Consider the following 21386-nt stretch of genomic DNA (forward strand, 5'->3'; position numbering starts at 1 on the left):
GAAAACTCCTCAAGATGCAGAAGGAAGGGAGGGTGATGGAAAGGGGAATAAGGACTACCTGGAACAATACAGAGATTGCCTTGTGGAGATGAAAATATACCTAGAATTAAAACATACAACAATAAAATAATTTAAAGAAAGGTAAATGAAGTTAACATGTCCCAAGATTCTTGCACTATGCAGAAAGAGGTAAACAGAGTAACTTGCATTAAAGAAATCATAAAAGAATAGTAAATTAATGTACAACTAACAAGCTAATCAAGGGGAAGAAAATAGAATTTAGAAAATGCCTATGAATCTGAAAGGAGGCAAGCAAAGAGGAAAAAAAAAGGCACCACAGGTAGGCACAGAGAAAACAAATAGTAAGACAACAGACTCAAACCCCAACATATCAGTAATCACACTATCTATCCACAGACAAAACACTCCAACTGAAAGAAAAAGATTGTCGCACCACCAACCAATCTCTGCCCTCCTCAAAGAACAATGACAAACTTGGAGGATACCCAACCCATTAACTATAAATGTGAAGAAAACCTGAAAGTAAAAGAATAAAAAAAAAATGTCACGTACACATTAACCACAACAGAGGCTTCTATGCAGAAAACCATGTAACTGGACTGAGAGAAAAGAAGACCTAAATAAATGGATATTCACAGATTAGAAGGCTCAATGATATAAAGATGTCAATTCTCCCTAAACTGATTCTATGTTATCCCAATAGTAGTTTAAAAATACTGGTTTAAAAAAACTGTACGTATTTTTTTATGTTGTAGAAATGTACAAGCTGATTCTAAGAATTTACGTGGAAATCAAAAAGGCCAAGAATAGTCAACACTGACTTGAGGAAAATAACAAAGTCGGAGGATGTGCATTATCAAACATTAATACTTAGTATAAATACTTTAGTATAATACTTTAGTAGAACACTGCAATACGGTAATTACAGAAGTGTAGTACTAATACAAGAACAGGCATAAACTGACCCAAACATGTATGTTCGCTTATGTTACAACAAAGTGGCACTAAAGATCGTCGGGAAAAAGTGGGCTTTTCAATCAGTGGTGCTGGGTCGAATGGACAACCGTGTGGAAAAACAATTAAGTGAACCCTACTGCACATAAACAAAACTAATTCCAGAAAGATCAAAGTTCTAAACATTAAAATCAAACAGTGAAGCTCTAGGATATGACAGAGGAGAACATCTGCAAAATCTTAGGCAAAAGTTTTAAAATACGACACAAAAAGTACTAATCATCAAGAAAACAAAAGGATAAGCTGGAATGTATTAAAATAAAACCTTTGGGCATCAAAAGGCACTTTAAGAAACTAAAAAAGCAAACCACAATATGCAGGAAATACATGTAGGTAACCAAGAACTCCTACAAGTGAGGAAAAGACAATAACCCAGTTTTCAAATAATAGGCAAAAGACACCAACACACTTCACAAAATGGCCAATAAACCTATGAAAAGGTCCTCAATGGCACTGCTCATCAGGGAAATGCAAATTAAAATCATAATGTGCTACTATGACTCACAAACCAAGAGGCTAAAATTAAAAGACCAACAATACAAAGTGGTGACAAGGATAAAGAACAACTAGAGCTTCCTTCCATACACGGCTGAAAAAAATGTACTGAACACATGGGGAGCCACTGACCTAGGAAACCCACTTCTAGGTACACAGCAAGAAAATGCTTACTATGCTCACCAAACAACAGGGACTGGACTTGTTCGTAGCAATGCCTTTTGGAAACAACCCAGATGACCATCAACAGTATAAAGAACAGCTATGTTCAAGTAATATAATACCATAGAGATAACGGAAATGAAAGAAACCACTCTATGTACCACAGATGAGTCTCACAAACATAGTGCTGAGGAAAAGCAGCTAGACATGAGGGGCACATATTGTATTATTCCAACTATGTACAGCTCAAAAACAAGCAAAATTAATCTATGCTGTAGAAGCCATGAGCGTTTACCTCTGGGGAAGTAAGAAGGGGATACAGTGATTGGGAGGGGCACAAGGGAGCATCTGGGAGGCTGAAGATGTTTGATTCCTCCATCCTCGTAGTGGCTTTTTGGGTGCTTTCAATTGGTGAGAATTTATGAAGGTATCCACTTAGGATTTATGTTGTCTTCTGTGCGTATATCATACTTTAATAATAACGTATATTTCAGGAGGAAGTCAAGCAGTGTTACGGTGTAACAAAAGCAATGATCCCTAACCCTCATCTCCACTTCTAGAGCCACTCGGTTCCTTAAGCTTTCCTTCCATATATATATTAAAGAAAATGTACTTATACTGAAACCTCTTGGTTTTAAAAAAGAGATATGTATACACTTCCTACAGCAATAACATTTCCTTTTTGTGTATCTTTTCTGCTATTCTTAGAGCTGATGATTATGCAATGTGTTCCTTATAGAGGCTCCTATTTAAGGAGTCTCCTACCTTCAGGGGCATCTGGCATCACCAATACTCAAGACTGCCTCACCCCCAGGGTTCTGCAACACAAATCGCTTGCTTCCTGGTGGCTCCCCTACCCCTCAGGTTTCTGTTTACTCGCCTCTACCTGTTACCACATATCTGTCTTCTGTTTTCACACATTCCACTGACATCTATTTGTTGTCATTTCTTATTCTCTTCCACCTTTTTTATGCCTTTGCTTTAGTGGGACTTCTGGATTCACAGATAGGCCTGGAAGTCTATAATTATACTATTTCTTCATAGTCTAATGGGGGCAATCCATAAATGGTTTGGGGGAATCATATTTTATTAGTCTTTGTTGTGTGCTTAGTATCAAGCCCAGCAACAAGCACATGGTGCTTGAAAAATGTATGGTGAACTGCTGGAGTGTTGGCGTATTGTCAAAGGAATGAATTCCCTTCTCCCCCATCCCCCACCCAGTGGGCTGTACCTGGCCACACTGCAGCATGAAGGGCATGGGTCTCACCTGTGTAGTGTTCATTGCCTTGCGCAGCACAGGTCAGCAGCTGCGCCATGGAGGAGCCCACTGCCTTGGATGTGCTTCCCAGGTCCTGAGCACATTTTTCCAGCTACAAGAATATTCAAGGAGGAAAACAACTTAGAAGAAAAGGAACATCCGCTGAGGTCTTAGCATAATTTAGAAAAGTCATGCAGATCAAACTTTGAGCCCTGGCTCTTTCCCAGTAATGGGACTAAGCTGCAGCAGGGTGGTACAGGAGAAGGGAGCCTGAGCTTTAGAACAAACACATCGGGGTGCAAATTCCTGCCCCCTGCTCCCTCCCCTCCCAATTGCTAACATGAGATCGAGTAAATTACTGAACCTCTCCAAGCCTCAGTTTTCTGAGATCCTAATGCTTAGGCTCACAAGGTTTTCAGAGAATTAAAGTAGGCTCTCAACAAATGGTAGCTATTAGTATTATGCCTTTAGAAGCTAATTTAGAAAGTCTGCAGCAAATCCTTAGCGAGAATTAATTATGGCTGGGCAGGAAGTGGGCAGACATCCAGCTGCACCACCTTCCTGGCATGTGGGACCATTAACATTGTTCAATTTGATCATTATACTTTGAGGAGTTCCAACGGAAAGGAAATGCAATAGCAATAGAGGGTTGGAGCGGCAAATGAGATTATGAAAATGGGCACAGTGCTTGCTTCCCATGAAGAGCATGTTATTTTGCTTTGTAAAGTGAATAAAAAATGCAGGGAACTAAGTCAGTAAAGGCCTAGGGTATGGATAATTATTTGATTACTAGATGAGGACACCATTTTGGGAGAGAATTTCTAGGTATACTGCGAGAGTGCAAAAAAGCATCAGAGAACAAATGCATTCTAAACCTCGTAACATGTTTTCCAAGACAGGCAGTGCTTTCCAATAAAAATATAGCCTGGTTCATTATAGCAAGCAATATGTTAGGACACAACACTGAGTTTTTTAGAGCAATTTCTTTAAAATGTTACGGTGTTTTGCTGCATTCTAACTATGTTCTATGTAAAGGTGGCATGTCATGCCAGCCTCTCTTGCGCTCCCTAGGGCATAGGACTTTGCGAAGAGACTTTGGACCACTTTGCAAAGCTCTTGGCCCAGGAGGCAATCCCATCTCTGTCACTAACTGGGTGCCCTTAGTTAAATGACTTGACCTCTCTGAGCCTGAGTTTCTTCCTTTTTACAATTAGGAGAACTTGTAATTTAACACCTATTTTCTGAGTGCTTCCTATGTACCAGGCATCGTTCTATGGTACATTATAGGCTCATGAAGTCCCCTGTACATTCTAAAAGTCTTTAGTTCATTCCAAGAGCCAGAAGCTCTCGAAAGCACACGTTTTAGAGTCCTGCAAATCTGAATTTAAACCTTGGTTCTGCTCCTAACTGGCAGGTAACATTGGACAGAACAGTGCCAAACGCTGCCTCTGTTTTCTCACCTGTAAACAGGGTTAATAAAACTTGCTTATAGCAAGGGCTCGGTGGTTCATGCTTGTAATCTCAGCACTTTGGGAGGCCGAGTCAGGTGCCTCACCTGAGGCTGAAAGTTTGAGACCAACTTGACTAACATGGAGATACCCTGTCTCTACTAAAAATACAAAGTTAGCCAGGTGTGGTAGCGCCTGCCTGTAATCCCAGCTACTCAGGAGGCTGAGGCAGGAGAATGGCTTGAACCTGGGAGGCAGAGGTTGCACCACTGCACTCCAGCCTGGGCAACAAGGACGAAACTCCATCTCAAAACAAACAAAACAAAACAAAGAACAAACAAACCAAAAACCTGCTCATGAAGGTTAATACCAGGATAAAGTAGACTGTATGTGTACAGTGCTTCACAGGTGCTTAATATATAGTGATATTTTACTAGCAATGTTCAGTCAGTGTGGGAAAGAGCATGCACATGAGAAGGACTAGTAAAATTCCAGCCAACAAAACTCTGACATAAGCATCGGGAGGTGTGGCAATATGACCACAGTCGATTTCTAGTGCCTATTCCATTTGCAGTATGGCTTTCCCACACGGACGTGCTTTGCCGTTGTCCATCCCAGTGCTCTGCATTAAGTAAAATTTTTTTTTAAATGACTGTTGATAATCTTTTCTATGCTTATCATGATAGTCTCACTGCTGCCCACTTCATAGATAAAATACTTGAGATGTAGAGGAGATACAGGATGTGTGCACTGCTACTTGATGATGCACTTGAGTCCAGAAGCCAGCACTCCTAAGTCCACACCTAGTTCCTCCACTTACCCTGGGCATTCTTTTCAGAGGAAGGCCACAGGATTAGAAATTTCTCAACGTGCCTCAACGTTTAGCAAACATCTTAACCACAAATAATTTAACAACGTCGTAACAAAAGGTAGGCCCGCACCCCAGCTGGATCTAACAGCTCACCGTTTCCCCTGGAAGTGGCTTCAGCTGGCTCTCCACGGCCGCCATCTTGGCATCCTGCAGTTCATTCTTAAGTGTCTGCACAGTGTTCAGAGCTGAATCGATTTCCATTGGACCACAGGCTTCATGGGCCTGTCAACAGAGTTGGGAATATGCGTACAGTCTGCTTGAGAAAAGTCCCCAACACTTTTTGCAACTTATAAAATGCCTTTCTGGATATACCTAGTGATTCTCCAAATCCAGCAAGAGGAGCAAGGAAAGCAAGAATTTTTCCGGAGAGAACAAAATCACCCTCAGTCAGAACCTTACTCTTAACTTCCCCAAACCATCAATTATGGATGTTTCATAACTGGATCTAGTAAGTCTTCTGGAAGTGATCCTTATCTGAAATGCACTTGCCTCTTAGACTCAGTGGATCATTTAATTCACTTTGGCTGGGTTGTTTTTAAGGCACCTAGCACAGCCATGTGTGTACACAGAGGCGGGAAACATGCAGTGAATGAGTGAATGAACAAATGAACCCACCCAAGACTCTGGGGGCAAGTCTATATCAACTTTACTGATTCTCTTTACAAATTTCTGGATTATAAATGATTACATTTCTGTACTGAAGATTATAAAAGTTTTTTCCTTAGTAATTTATGAATACTACTTCATTTACAACACTGATCTCCAAATTCCTGGATTCTTTGCCCTCAATATACACAGGCACAAATAATTATATACACGTGTAATTATTGATCAGTATACTAAATACTGGAACGCTTTCATTTCTTTCCATTTTTAGATAATAGTAACAACAGGAGAAATAAATACTAATCGATTTGTGCCAGTATTAAGAAGGAAACTGGGGCACAGAGAGGTTAACTAACTTAGTCTCGCCCTGTCACCCAGGCTGGAGTGCAGCGGGATGGTCTTGGCACACTGCAACATCTGCCTCCTGGGTTCAAGTGATTCTCATGCTTCACCCTCCTGAGCAGCTGCAACTATAGGCGTGCACCACCACACCCAGCTAATTTTGTATTTTTAGTACAGACAAAGTTTCGCCATGTTGGTCAGGCTTGTCTGGAACTCCTGGAATCAAGCAATCTACCCACCTCAGCCTCCGAAAGTGCTGGGATTAGAGCCTGCACTCTTAATGCTTAATCCTTATACCATAGATTAAAAAATATCGCCGGGTACGGTGGCTCACCCCTATAATTCTAGCACTTTGGGAGAATCACTTGAGCTTAGCAGTTCAAGACCAGCCTAGGCAACATGGTGAAACCTCATCTCTAAAACAAAAAATATGATGAAATCTCATCTCTAAAACAAAACAAAAAAATTAATTGGACATCGTGGCACATGCCAGTTGTCCGGCTACTCAAATGGCTGAGGTGGGAGACTGCTTAAGTCCAGCAGATCGAGAGGTTCCAGTGAGCAATGACTGAACCAGTGCACTCAAGTCTGGACAACAGGGCAAGAACCCGTCTCAAGAAAAAACAACAAAAAAAGTGTCTTCCTGTACCCAGTGGACAGTCTTGCTTGAGTCCCACTTTGAGGATCACTGTTCTGGAGCAGTGGTTCAATGTTGGTATGTGTGTCTGACTTAGCAAACAAACTTGTTAAAATGCAGATGTTCAGGCTCTACGATGAGAAATTCCAATCTCGTTTCTCAGAGGCAATGCCCAGGGATATGTATTCTAATAAGCACCCCCAGGTGAGGGCCTCTCTTTGAGAAACACAGGTCTAAATACTTTTTTATTGGGTATGGTCTAAAGCTGTGGATATTTTCATTTGGCTGTGTAATATGCTCCTCATATTAAAAATTCAAGTCAGCTTCTACCTTCTTCTCTTACCAATTTATGAGACGGCTTGTTTCTATAAAGGGATTGCTACAGTGAAGAAAAGCGAATTCATGCTAGAACTTCATGCTAATACCACATCAAACAGAGTAGCAAATGAGGCCCTTTGGTAATTAATATACTCCAGAGACAGAAATTCATTTAGTCTTCAATTCTGTTCTCTTGAAAACCTTGTTAAGGTGAATGCTCCCACGCAAGATGTGAAAACGTTAAATAATAAAGATGACCCTTTAAAGTCGATTTTCTGCCTATACAATTTGTTTCTAAGTTCGTAAGATGATACCTGGAATATATGAACACTTATTTTGGCCCACAGTTTAGCTGGCACCAAGACACTGATGACTACCATTATCCCCTAAGACTATGGAAAATGGACAAGTGCCTGTCCCAGGATATGGGAGGAGGAGGAGGAAGAGGAAGTATGCAACTCAACTCAAAATAGTTCAATGAAAGGCACCTGAAACTGAAAAGTGAATACTAAGTGTGGGAGATAGTGGCTTAATGCAACAAAAGCCAACCCACAGGGGCATCTTTAACAGTCATGCAAGTGGAATGGACAACTCTGCCAAGATAGGTTCAGCAGCGTTCAGGTCCTGGGTGGTACCCACACCACCCCAGCTCCCTTCCTGACAAGCTAACCCCTGTGACACGGTCTACTTGCCTTCTGCGAGGCGGTACGCAGCTCCGCCAAGCTGGTGGCCAGGTTCTTGGCACACTGGCTCAGCTGCATGGCTGCAGCCTGGTCACTCACGGTGGGCACTGCGGCTTTGGCAGAGGACACCATCTTGCTTCCAGGCTGTAGAGAGATGAAAAGAAAGTAAGACAGCTCCTAGGCAGCAAGAGACAGAGAGAAGAGATCCAAGCAGCAATGCCTCCACAGCAGTCAGAACTGATTGCACCCTTAAAAAAGGGAACATTAAACAACGTATCCCCTACTCACAAATTGCCACCTCAAGTCAGATACTCCAGGGCAATACATTTTAAGAATGTTAAAAAAAAGAAGAAATGGAGGTGTCTTGGAGGGTAGAGGAGGTGAAATTAGAATAGTGCCTTGAAATTCTCATTTAAAACATTTCAAAGAGAGTTTCTTATTAAATAGGTTTCTTTTTATTTCTCAGAATAGCTCTTTATTCTGAGTCTCCCATACACCCAAAAGACTGCTTAGGAAAATGAAGACAGACAAATAAAACAGCTAAAATGATCTCACATCTTACAAAGCAGAATAATTTTACCAGTGCATGGATATCTATGTGTATGTACATATATTTTGAAAAATAAGACCATACTATTTACCCTATTTCACAATCTCATTGTCTCATATTTCCTGCCTTTTAAATAAGTATATAATATTCCACTATATGACCCTGTTGCCATTTTTCAATTCTCCATTGTTGGGCATATTTCCATTTTTTCCAGTGTAATAAACAATGCTATGATAAACAGCTTTGTAACTAAATCTGCATATATTTGTAACTTTCTCTATATAAATTTTTAAAAGCAGACTTTCTGGATCAAAGAGTATACATACTTTTAGGACTTTTAATATATATGTTATGAAACTGCACTTAGAACAAGTACCAGATGATAAATATTAAAAACAAAAATTATTATTTTTAATAGTTACAGAATATTTATAAGAAAAGCTACAATGAATATATAAAAAGCATAAACATAATTTTACATAATAAAAAATAACTGAAACATATGAAAAATGTTTAACATTGTGAGTATCGGGGAAATGCAAAATCAAACAAAAATAGTTTTACAGAGCAAACTGGCAGAAACATACATGTTTTCTTAAATGCTTAATTCCCAATCTCATGAAAGATATACTGAAAAGCATGCTCCATATACTGCTAAGTTGTAAATTTAGACTTGTTCAACCTACTGGAAGAGCAATTTTATAACATCGATGAAATTTAAAATGTGCCAACTTTTTGATCTGTCAATTCAATTTCTATCTATTTTCAACCTTCCCTTGTAGAGATCAGAGTGTCTAGAATAGCAAAGTTAAAGAAAAAATAAAGAAAGAAAAGAAAAGAAAAGAAAAAGGGAAAACCAGGGCAGGGACAGAGTGGAACCAGAAACACATCTACACGGCTCTATCTTAAAGCCCTACAATCTTGCCAGGGTGGAGACAGTACCCGCAACTGGCTCCAGGTCCTCTCCCCTCCCAAATGAAGAAAGAAATTGGACATGCCTTGTCCAAGTCATGATTCACAATGTCCCAAAGATTTAAAAAAGGCAGTTTGCAATCCTATCACTAGGAATTCAAGAAGAGGACAAAGACTTGGGCACATAAAGATTTGTATCACATCACAAGTTACTCATGATGGCAAGAAATCCAAAAGCTGTATGTCCGTGATGAGAGAAAAGTCAAATGAAGAGTATAGTCATATAACAAATGATTATTCAAAATCATTAACACTCATAATACGTTGGGTGAAAAACACAAAGGATCTATATACAATGAATACCAATTTAAAAGAATATACATATATGCACACACACATATACACATATACACACCTGTGTTGTATATGTATGCAGTTAAAATATGAGGTGACGCATCAAATCTTTCATGTTTTACTTCTGCAAGTTAGAGTTACAAAACTTGAAAAATAAGCCCAATAGATGTACTGCTGGGTCCTACAACTATCAGTTGAACTAGAAAGGGGTGAGGAATTGACCCACCTCATCATATCAACTGCTTATGACATATAAGTCGAGAAAAAGTGCTGATAAAGTAGAGAGATCTGAATATAAGACGCATGTAAAGGGGACTTTTCCCACAGCTTAATATTTTTGTTTATTTGATTTTCCTTAAAATGAATCTACCCTTTACCCCACAGAGACTGACAATACTAACTGTAAAACTGCCACAAAGAACGATCCTATCTTACAAGATGCATTGAACAATTCTTTCCCCAGTCCATGAATAATGGCATTAAGCTCTCCGGAAATGAAAACCTAAAGCAATGCCTAGTCCTAGGCTGTTCATCACAACTTGCAACTTTTTACATGTTTTCTTCTCTTTGAAGAGAAATAAAGATGGTAATCCTAGGAAAATGGATCATATGCCATCTCCCTTCCCTGCATATCAGCAGTCTGCTTTGCCAAGCTGAATTCCTCTCTCCTGAAACTGGAAAGGTAAAGGAGAGACCTTCAAGGCCTGCCTACTGCAAAGACTTAGCTGATGCAGGGGATTTAATCAACTCCTCTCCCTAAAGGGCAGCCCCTGCCCAGACAGGGGCTCTGAGTGGTCCAAGGTGACCACGGCCATGTTACCTGGAGGAAGTTCTGGCTGGAGATGATGAGAGCCAGCTGGGCACTCAGGTCTTCTGCTTGAGCTTGGCTCCCCCGCACTCCCTGGACCAGCTGAGGGATGTGATCCGCCACTGCCTACAGAAGGCAAGGAAATAAAAGCAGCATGGCTAGAATGGTGGGATCATCCAAAGAAGCTAGAACATGACCCAAGTGTGGTTTCCGGATGTGCCATCCACTTCCAGGGGACACCAGCCTTGGAATGACACTGTGCAGTAATTAGCTGGGTCCTTACCAACATCGAATCCCATTCTGTGGGCATCTTCTCTACACACACTCTACCCTGTGGTCCTGGAGGTCGCAATACATTCCTTACAAGATGACTGTCTACGATGAGACCTAAAAGAATTTTCCTAGTTGCAACTCACACCATCTGGCTCACTGGTGCTGCAAAACTAGAATCAAAGGATCTACATGATTCCCAGGTGGTAAACCAGTCATGTGGCCCCATGTTCAGAAGGCAAGGGAAATACTTGCCTACCAATGCATGTAAGTGCTTTGGTTTCTTACTTCAAAGGCATGCATTCTGTGCACCAGGCTTTGTGCTGCCATGGCCCGTCTTTCTCTGTTCTAAGTAACACTTCTCATTTCTCAAACCAGAGAGTCCAAAGCCAGGGGGAAGGAGAGAGGTGCTGCATTCTGTGAGGCAGGGCTGCTGTATGTAACCGGCTCCTACGGTGCCATGGGAGATAAGCCTTTATTTCTCTATGTTCTGTCCACATTTCCTTTCTGTGCTCACACCTCTGAGAACCTCACTAACCAGAAAATGAGGTAAATGAGGTTCTCAGAGGTCAGAGCACCGTGGCCATCGTTGTGGATAAAGGCACCCAGTGCATACTGGCCTGGTGACACATATTTTTTCTAGGGCTGCTCCAGCACAGGTTAAGAACATTTCCATGGGATTTTTCCCAAGCCCCCGTTAGGACTGCTAGTTTTGCTGGTTCTAGTCATTTGCTCCACTTCCCTCTCTCTATTTCAATCCTTTCATTTCCTGGCAGTGACACTCGAGACCTAGTATCTTCAATCTCTTTGCAAAAGAGGGGCAAGAGGCCTCACCCATCCAGTGGCATGACCCTGCATGTGAGCAGCACATGTTCCCTGAGAAGAAAGATACCACGTTGTCACCCCTGCTGGCAGCTGAGCTGAGGACCCAATAGGAAGCAAACTCCCCACAGCAGGGGCCTCCTTCTCAGCAAGACCCCTTCTCTAGCCACACAGGACCCAAAGACACTGGCTCAGGACCCTACTCTGTCGCTGAGGCTTTTCTTCCTGGAGCACATTCAGTCCCCAGTAGCAACAGGGCTGGCCTTGGAGAACCCAGAATCAGGAACAGAGGGCTCCAGGCAACTCCCCATCAGAAGTAAAGCCATTTCTGAAGCGGGAACAGTGGCATCCCTCACATGTGAATAATTTAGCAGATTTGAAGGAGGAGAGAGGGTGCAGTTAGTTCTTGTAACCCCAGCACCGACAGACATGCCTCCCACTCAGCTATCAAGACTAGCTGCAAATACTTCCAGAATATGCCAGCCAGATGTGCCACCCACATGTGGACAGTGGCTCTGCAATTGGATTCTGTGTCTGCCACGATTCAGAGGTGCCCTGAGAGAGTCAAGTCCCTGGGCTCTTAGAAAAACCAACAGGGGTGTGTCTACTGTACCTTTTGTAGTAAACTGGCCTCAATTTAGCATCAAGGCCCAGGTGTCAGAAGAATAGAGACAAAGCGGAACAAGAGAAAGCACCAAAGCGCAAAGTCACAGAGGCCAGGCCGGATGAAATAAATCCTTGAGGTCCAATTAGGAGAAAGCAGGAAATCAACCCTGCTCCAGGGAGCAAAGGCTGAATTTGAAGTCCTGCCTCCAAAAGAAATGCTCTCTGGAAACTCAACACTTCCTTCCTATTTCAGAGCCCTAAAACGGCCTCGTCATTGATCCTCTTTGGTTCAGACCCTTGAAAAGAAAACTGTGGACAAAAGGAAGACAATACTGGAAGAAAACCAGACCTTCCTTCCAAACACAGGCCAGCCACTTAATGGACAAAAACCAGACGTGTATACACCTGCAACATGGGAACTGCAGCAAACTGGATTAGGGGCTTGGATAATCTGTCTTAACTGAATTACCAGGGGACTTGGCGTTCTAATGTTATCAGGGTCATCTGCAGCTGACCTGGCTCTCCGTGCACCGGAACCTCACCTTGCAACTCTGGACCAGCTGCTGCTGTGCCGCAGGGTTCTTGTTGGAAACGGCCGCGTTCTGGGAGGCGGCAATGGTCTGTGTGGCTGCCGCTGCGGCCTGCTTGGCTGCAACCTGCAGAGGAGTGACACATGAGTCCAGGTCTGCATATGTAACACACATGCATGTTTTACATTCACTTCCACCAGAGTCGGCACAGGTTTGTTGCTCTACAGCAGGTGTTCCCAAACTGCGGCCCGCGGGCCGCATGCAGCCCCCTGAGGCCATTTATTCGGCCCCCCGCCGCACTTCAGGAAGGGGCACCTCTTTCATTGGTGGTCAGTGAGAGGAGCACAGTATGTGGCAGCCCTCCAACAGTCTGAGGGACAGTGAACTGGCCCCCTGTGTAAAAAGTTTGGGGACGCCTGCTCTACAGGAACTCCAAAGAGCAGGCTCTGCCTTTTAAAACCAGTGATAATAAGGCCGGGCGCTGTGGCTCACGCCTGCAATCCTAGCACTTTGGAAGGCCGAGGTGGGATCACCTGAGGTCAGGAGTTCAAGACCAGCCTGGCCATCATGGTGAAACCTCATCTTTTAAAAAAAGAAAAAAGAAAAAAAACCAGTGATGACCTTAATCATACAACACACTATCTTCCTTGTGTTGACATCCCTTGGGACAAGTGACAAAAGACAGGCATTCTTGAAAGCTCAAGCCTTAAAGTTCATTTGTCTTTCTCAAAAACAAAAGGGATGATTCCAACAATCAGAATGACATTGACAAGCTGCACCAGGTCTAAATGTTTTTGGGAAAAGTAATCTCACACAAGCAGCATAGATGGTTCAAGCACAAATGCTGGTGCCCATGACCCTCCTCTCACAGCAATCAGAAGCCTTAGTTAGAAAACGTAGAGCATTTCCCACCATGGCACTTAATCACGTTTACCCTCTTGTCTTTTCCAAGAACATTACTTTTCTTCCAGAATGTAGCAGACTGCATATGGAGGCACTTCTCAATACACAGGCAGGATCTCAGCTTCCAAACTCTCAAATTTTAGTGTAAGGGTCTCCTGTGTGCATTTGTAGTATAAACTTTATCTTCTTTTCTTTTCTTTGAGACAGAGTTTCACTCTTGTTGCCCAGGCTGGAGTGCAATGGCGCGATCTCGGCTCACTGCAACCTCCGCCTCTCGGGTTCAAGCGATTCTGCTGCCTTAGCCTCCTGAGTAGCTGGGATTACAGGCATGCACCACCAAGCCCAGCTAATTTTCTTTTGTATATTTAGTAGAGATAGGGTTTCTCCATACTGATCAGGCTGGTCTCAAACTCCTGACCTCAGGTGATCTGCCCGCCTCAGCTTCCCAAAGTGCTGGGATTAGAGGTGTGAGCTACCAAGATCATCAAACTTCTTTTTTTAAACATAGTTTGTGCCTATTACTATTTCAACTTTTTCAGAATAAATATTTCAAAAAATAACAAATATATTTCACTGACTCCCTTCCATACCTCTCCACTCAAGCCTAATCTTCACCTCCAGTCTTTGAAGTCCGTATTTCCTACGGGAAGCCCTGAGAAAGTCATTGCCTCCAACAAAATAGAAGCATTTTCAGCAAAAGGCCCTTCTTCAATGTGTATATCCTTTAATGCTAGAAAAAAATTACCTGGTTCCTCCTGAAACGAGTCAGCATTCTATTCCTGAACATTAGACGCAGAAAGGATTTGAGCTTACTAAAGCAGTTTTTTCCAATTGTGTCAATGCTTTTAGAGTACTCAAACCTTTAAACAATGATGTTAACCTTGACTTAGCTTTTTTTTTTTTTTTTTGAGACAGAGTCTCACTGTTGTCCAGGCTGGAGTACAATGGTGCAAGCTCAGCTCACTGCAACCTCCACCTCCCAGGTTCAAGTAATTCTCCTGCCTCAGCCTCCTGAATAGCTGGGATTACAAGGGTTTGTCACCATGCCCAGCTAATTTTTCTATTTTTAGTAGAGACAGGGTTTCACCATGTTTATCAGGCTGGTCTCAAACTCCTGACCTCAAGATCTGCCCACCTTAGCCTCCCAAAGTGCTGCAATTATAGGCATGAGCCACTGCGCCCGGCTGACTTAGCTTTCTTTATATGGGCATCATCTTGTCAATTCAACTATCTCTTCAAGTAACTCTGCAATCTAAGATGGGCATCCCAGAAAGCCGGCCTCTTTCCTGACCTCCAGTCGGTTGACGATTTTTTTCTTAATAGCATTCTGGGCAGCTGCGTTGGTTGCTACCCGGAGACCTTCTGCAGCTTCTCTCAGCCTTTGTTGCTGGTCTTCATTCTCTGGGTTGGCTGCAGCCCCCTGCAAAGGTGAAAATACAGATTTCAAGTGGTCCAGTGGGGGGACATCGCTGAATTCATGCCTTCAGTATTATTTTTTCTTAGTAATAGAAGGCATTTGGAAGGATAGTCAAATGCTGCAAGTAATATCTTTATGACGACGATGTTTGCTCATGCAACAAAAAATACCTACCAGGGGATGTTCCAAAATTGCATGGCTAAGCAGTGAGAAATCCAAGGTAATAATTAAACACTTGAGAACACTGCTTTGATGGTCCATACAAATTAACCTGTGGCCAGAAACCCATGGTTTAAAAGCTGGGAAGATTAAATCTCCCCTCTCCCCATCTCTCCCAGGGAGAATTTTCTCTTCATTGGCACGACACCGTAATGACATACATCTTCACGTCACTCCTGAAATACCCCATGGCACAGGGAAATGTGAAGGAGTAAGAGTCAGTGTAAACTCATAGGTGCGGACAGAGGGAGGAGGTGGAAGGATGGAGGAAAGGCTCAGGAATGCCGTTAAAAAAGACACTAACAAAATTCTGTTAAAGACAGACCATGACCAGAAACCACACTCCTAGAGAGCCACAGTTGGAAAGTATAGGAAAGTAGAGATGGTACCTAAATGTACTGAATTAATGAGAGAAATTTAATGTCCTCAATCGGACAGAAAATGGGGCAGGCACTGTGCGTAGCCAGTCACGCTTCCTTTGTCCGGCCCTAGCCCTTTTACTTTGTTGCTTTTAGCTGACCATGTCTTAGAAATCTACATGGATTTAGATGGGTGGGATTCTGAAGCAGGGGAAGGCAGGTAAGGTAGAGAAAGGATATAATTTTACTTTATAATAATTCAAAAACATTCACAGCACATCCAGCCTTCCTCTCCCAACAGCAAGAACAGCAGCAATCAAGATTTCCCTCACCAGGGCCCGAATGCTTTGTAACATGTGCTTCATCTACAGATCAACGCGTTTCTTCCTATGAATCCCTTCAGGCAAATAACATTTGCTCTGGAGGCAGAGACTACACCAGAGAACAGCACACTGATTTATCAAAAGTCAATTTTCTGAAGGTCTAGATTTTCCAAGTGGCCAATTTGCTAAATTTACCAATTTATAAGAACCAATTTCTTTGAGCTATTTATAAAAGTTATAGCAATGCATACAGATGGAATAGGTTTAATGTCTGTGGCAGAATTATTCTGGCAACCCTCTCGAATAGAATCTCGTATTCCTCCAAACTTTAACCACTCTCATAATCTTGATTTTGTGTTTCTAGCAGTTAAAAATATTTATTTCTTCATTTCATATGTAAAAGGATTGTTTGGGCTACTTTTGGATTCTTTTGCAAGTTTATGAAAGTCATTTTGTTTTTTTCCGGTCATCAGATATATTCTAAGCCGCTCCTTTATCTATGTCTCAAGTGCACATCAGCCTTAATTTTATGTATTTCGAGCAGCTGGAAACCAGCATTTCTGCACTTCACACTGATGTGGATGCTTTGGGTCCTTGCTCAGCAATGTCTTGTCTTTTTTTTTTTTTTTATGGTGAATATGTATCAGATATGGGGTACTAATCTTGGTCCTGAAATCGTAGTTACTAATCAGGAAATATATTTTTTCTGCATGTTAAATATAATCCTTCGAACTCTAACCAGTCCGTGTTCTTTAGCTTTCAACAGAATTCAGCAAATTAAAATATTGCTACAAAGACAAAATGAAAACTTTTAACTAAAAGTTAAAAGAATTTACAGAAACCCTTAACATTGTCCCATTTAATGTAAGTAACCAAAACTCCCCAAATCACATAAATACTCAGAAGAAACAGTTTTTGGTAACTTGGTAAATGCAGTGAATTGGCCTGGTAAACAGTCACATCAAGAAACAATATGTGCACACTGGCCTGGCCCAGTACTCCTTATGTGGCATTAGCATTCATCTTTTTACGTTTTAATTTTTTGCAATTGTATAATAAGGACTGGACTAGATTTACCCTATAGTTCTTTCCAGCCTAGCAAGTAATTTTTTGTGAACATGAGTTTGCCTGAAATAGCTATATAGTGTAGACTGACAGAGGTGGGGTAAACCAGAAAAACCTTTTAAAAATTCAACTACTACGTAAAACCCTAATATACAATGTTTACATAAATATATATAATATAAACATATATATACTGCTTAAAGAAGGGGGTTAAAAGCAGAGCTCATTGGCTGAAACAGGGATTAGGAGACAAAGGAAGGAAGCTCAGACTCTGCCCCTTCCTGCGTCTCTCCTTCACCCCTACCCACGAGGCGTCTCTAAGAACTCTCACTCCTTCAGGTAACACTATGGCCAGTCAGCCAGGAGAGGTCCTCAACGTAGCTCAGTATGTGTCACAATACAGTTTAAGTGAAGAAATAGACATATTAGGTTGAGACATACCCCCACTTCCCTGAAGCCAGGGAGATGATATAAGATATGGAGATACTTAATGCATCTTTTTTTTTTTGAGACCGAGTTTTGCTCTTGTCCTCCAGGCTGGAGTGCAGTGGCTCGATCTCAGCTCACTTTAACCTCCACCTCCCGGGTTCAAGCGATTCTCCTGCCTCAGCCTCCTGAGTAGCTGGGATTACAGGTGTGTCCCACCATGACTGGCTAAGTTTTGTAGCGCTGTGGTTTCACTGTGTTGGGCAGGCTGCTCGCCAACTCCTGACCTTAGGCGATCTACCCACTCTGGCCTCCCAAAGTGCTGTGATTACAGGCATGAGCCACCATGCCTGGCCTTAATAAATCCTATATGCATAGAAATACATTTAAAAGATTATTCTGGAGGCAGGAATTTGAAGGTGATTTTTATTTTCTTTTTTTCACATTTATCTGCATTTTCTATTAATTCTACAAGAAATGTGTGCTAGCTACATAATAAAAACCCAGAAAAATATAGCCTTATTCATTTAAAACAGTTCTCACCTAGAGGTACACATTGGAATATCCTGCAGAACCTAAAGACACACACACATATACACACACACACACACACACACACACCACACACATATATACACACACACATCACACACACACACATACACACACCACACACATATACACACACACCACACACATATACACACACACACCACACACATATACACACACACCACACACACCACACACACACACCCCACACACACATACACACACCATACACATACACACACACACCACACATATACACACACCACACATATACACACATACCACACACATACACACACACACCACACACATACACCACACACATACACACACATACGCACGTGCGCGCGCGCACACACACACACACACACACACACACACACACACACACTTGGTCCTACCAGTGACCTTGTGAATCAGGATCTCTGGGGATGAAACTGAGGCACATGCATTTTAATATGTTACATGGGGAACTATATGAGACAGACTCCTGGTTCAGAATCACTAGGTTTTATAAGCATTATGCTATAGCATAGCTGTCAAAAAGCACAAAACTAACTCTTAACTCCTTATCCTTTTATAATATTTAAAACTGTGACTGGAATTTAAAGAACCGTGAAGTAGGAAACAGTCTACTGTGCAAAATTTTGAGAGAAGTTTAGTTGAGAAGTCAAGTAGAGGGCACAGTAACATTAAGGCATTACGTTAGAGAATAGGTTTATGTGAATTTACTGTTGAAAAATATTAGGTTTAAATTAGTCACCACGTTCAATGAAGACCACAGCAATGACCAAATGGAACAAGAGCCCTCCCTCAAGAAGGTACTTTGCTGCTATGACTGAGTCAGTACCACTCCCTTGAAGCATTTAATTCAGATGTTCCATCACCTACTTTGCCACAAGAACAGGGTTAGATGTTACAAGCCATATAGGTTTTAAGCAAATAAAAATGTATTCTCAGCTGACCATCCCCCGTCTGGAAGGTATCTCCAAATCTAACACTTCATAGTGTTTACTTTTCACGCAAACAAATCCAGTAGAATACCTTTGCAGCTTCCACCATGCGAGCAGTGGAATCGGCCAAGAGTTTTGCTGCTGCCAGGAGCTTCTTGGAATTCTCCATGTCGATTTCGGCTTCTGCATCTGATCTCATGGCATTGACAAGGTCTGACGTGGCTTGGGCCAGGACCCGTGCCTGGCGCACCATTTCACCTAGAGGATGGAATAGAGGATGTGGTCTGTTTGTCTGTTTTTCAAAGGTCAGTAAAACCTCAGGAGCCGTATAGTCTTGTCTCTCCTCTGGTTTGTGGGAGAAAGGAAGCAGAACCACCATACTCCACTCCTAAGCTGGGCATCCAAATTAGAACCCAGAAGGAAAATATTCCCTGTGGCTGCCAAGATGGTACTCCCCAAACATACCCAGGTTCACCCATTCACTATGAGGCATAAACAGGACAGAAGCAGCCAAAAAGGAACACGTTATAAAAAGAGAGGGCAGGGAGGCCAGGTGCAGTGGCTCACACCTATAACCCCAACACTTTGGGAGGCCAAGGTGAGTGGATCACCTGAGGTCAGGAGTTTGAGACCAGCCTGACCAACATGGAGAAACCCTGCCTCTACCAAAAATACAAACTTAGCCAGGCCTGGTGGTATATGCCTGTAATCCCAGCTACTCAGGAGGCTGAGGAAGGAGAATCACTTGAACCCAGAGGAGGAGGTTGCAGTGAGCTGAGATGGTGACATTACACTCCAGCCTGGTCAACAAGAGTGAAACTCATCTCAAAATTAAAAAAAAAAAAAAAAAAAAAAAAAAAAAGGAGAGAATAGGGAACAAAATTACACAAATTGAGCCTTAGTAAATACTTATTTATAAAACATTGCTTTCTTCACTTTGACAACCACTTACACAAAAGCCTCTATAATAAACTTTCTGCAGAACTGGCACAGAGCAAAATTATTTTTCGATTTTTTTATTAATGTGCAGGTGAACTAGCACTTGATGAGGGATATCACACAATCCACTTGATGTATGCCGTTTGGCCTTTGCTAATAGAAGCATGGACACCAGTCTCATGTTCAAATGCTATGACTTGCCTTGGCCTGGAGTTTTCCCTGACAATTTTCTCATTGCTCATCCTTTTTTTTTCCCAGCACTGATTCTGATCTTGCATTATTGTTTAGTCTTATTGTCCCTGTGATTTTACTGAAATCGATTTTAATTTCCTTCTGCAAGTGGGAGGAATATAATGATCAACATTAAAAAATAGAATGGGTCAAATGTAAGGGATTTCTTCCTCTTGCAAAGGTCATCTGAGAAGAATGCTGAAGCACTACAACAAAAAACGGGGAAGAAAAAGCTTTTACTGAAATAAAAATGTGCTAAAGTCAGTGTGGTATCCTGGACTGGATCCTGAGATGGAAAAAGGACATCAGCAGAAAAACTGATGAAATCTGAATAATGCCTGTAGTTTAGTTACTAATGTACCAATGCTAATTTCCTGGTTTTGACAAATGTGCTATCCTATAGGAAAGATGTCAAAAATGGAGAAATTGGGAAAGGTAATGGGAACGCTCCATATTACCTCTGCAACTTCTTTTGCAAATTTAAAAGTATTTCAAAATAAAAGGATTATCCAAAACAACTAATTCAAATGTGTGGAGCATTCCTATCTTGTTAAATCACTTAAGATTACAGAACACCACAAGACAACCTTCTTAAAAATATATATATAAACTCGTTATAAGGTATTGTTCTCAGCTGGCAAGGAAGCACAACAACAGATCGCTTACAAATTACTAGTAGGGATGCAAATTGTGGGTCCTTTCTGGAGAAAAATTTCTTAGGCACATTAAAAAAAAAACAAACTACCTACTGGCCCAGCATCACTATTAATAGGAATTTACCCTACATATGAACCTACAAAAGTAAATTATTTTTACAAGAACGTTCACTGTAGTATTTTTGTAAAAGCAAAACTAACAAAAAACTTAGAAATGACCTAAATGTCCACTACAAGATTATTGGTTACATTATGATGCCTACACAAAATAGAATACTCTGCTGCCAGTACAAAGATGAGCGTACAGGTGGCAATGAAAAAAGTCCAGGCCGGGCACGGTGGCTCACTGCTGTAATCCCAGCACTGTGGTACTTCAGGAGGCCGAGGTGAGCAGATCTCCTGAGGTCAGGAGTTTGAGACCAGCCTGGCCGACAAGGTAAAACCCCATCTCTACTAAAAATACAAAAATAAGCCGGACATGGTGGCGCACACCTGTTAGTCCCAGTTACTCCAGAGGCTGAGGAGGGAGAATCTTGAACCCGGGACGTGGAGGATGAAGTGAGCCAAGATTGTGCCACTGCACTCCAGCCGGGGCAGCAGGGTTTGGGGAGACTTACTTTTCGATGCAGTATAAAA

General features: G+C 41.9%; 1 protein-coding gene across 9 annotated transcripts in view; it reads right to left on the reverse strand.

The window, feature by feature from the left end:
* TLN2 (talin 2) overlaps positions 1 to 21386 on the reverse strand; it is a 474792-nt gene that overhangs the window by 115611 nt on the left and 337795 nt on the right. For all 9 annotated transcript variants that reach the window (XM_074393531.1, XM_074393528.1, XM_039468905.2 and 6 more), the window contains 7 exons: positions 19016 to 19182; positions 14902 to 15030; positions 12720 to 12833; positions 10492 to 10605; positions 7865 to 7999; positions 5363 to 5491; positions 2960 to 3062 (listed from right to left, as the gene is read on the reverse strand). In XM_074393531.1, the coding sequence (XP_074249632.1) occupies positions 2960 to 3062; positions 5363 to 5491; positions 7865 to 7999; positions 10492 to 10605; positions 12720 to 12833; positions 14902 to 15030; positions 19016 to 19182 (891 nt within the window). The remainder of the gene's footprint in view (positions 1 to 2959; positions 3063 to 5362; positions 5492 to 7864; positions 8000 to 10491; positions 10606 to 12719; positions 12834 to 14901; positions 15031 to 19015; positions 19183 to 21386) is intronic.

Source organism: Saimiri boliviensis, chromosome 2 (assembly GCF_048565385.1).
Source record: "Saimiri boliviensis isolate mSaiBol1 chromosome 2, mSaiBol1.pri, whole genome shotgun sequence".
Lineage (NCBI taxonomy): Eukaryota > Metazoa > Chordata > Mammalia > Primates > Cebidae > Saimiri > Saimiri boliviensis.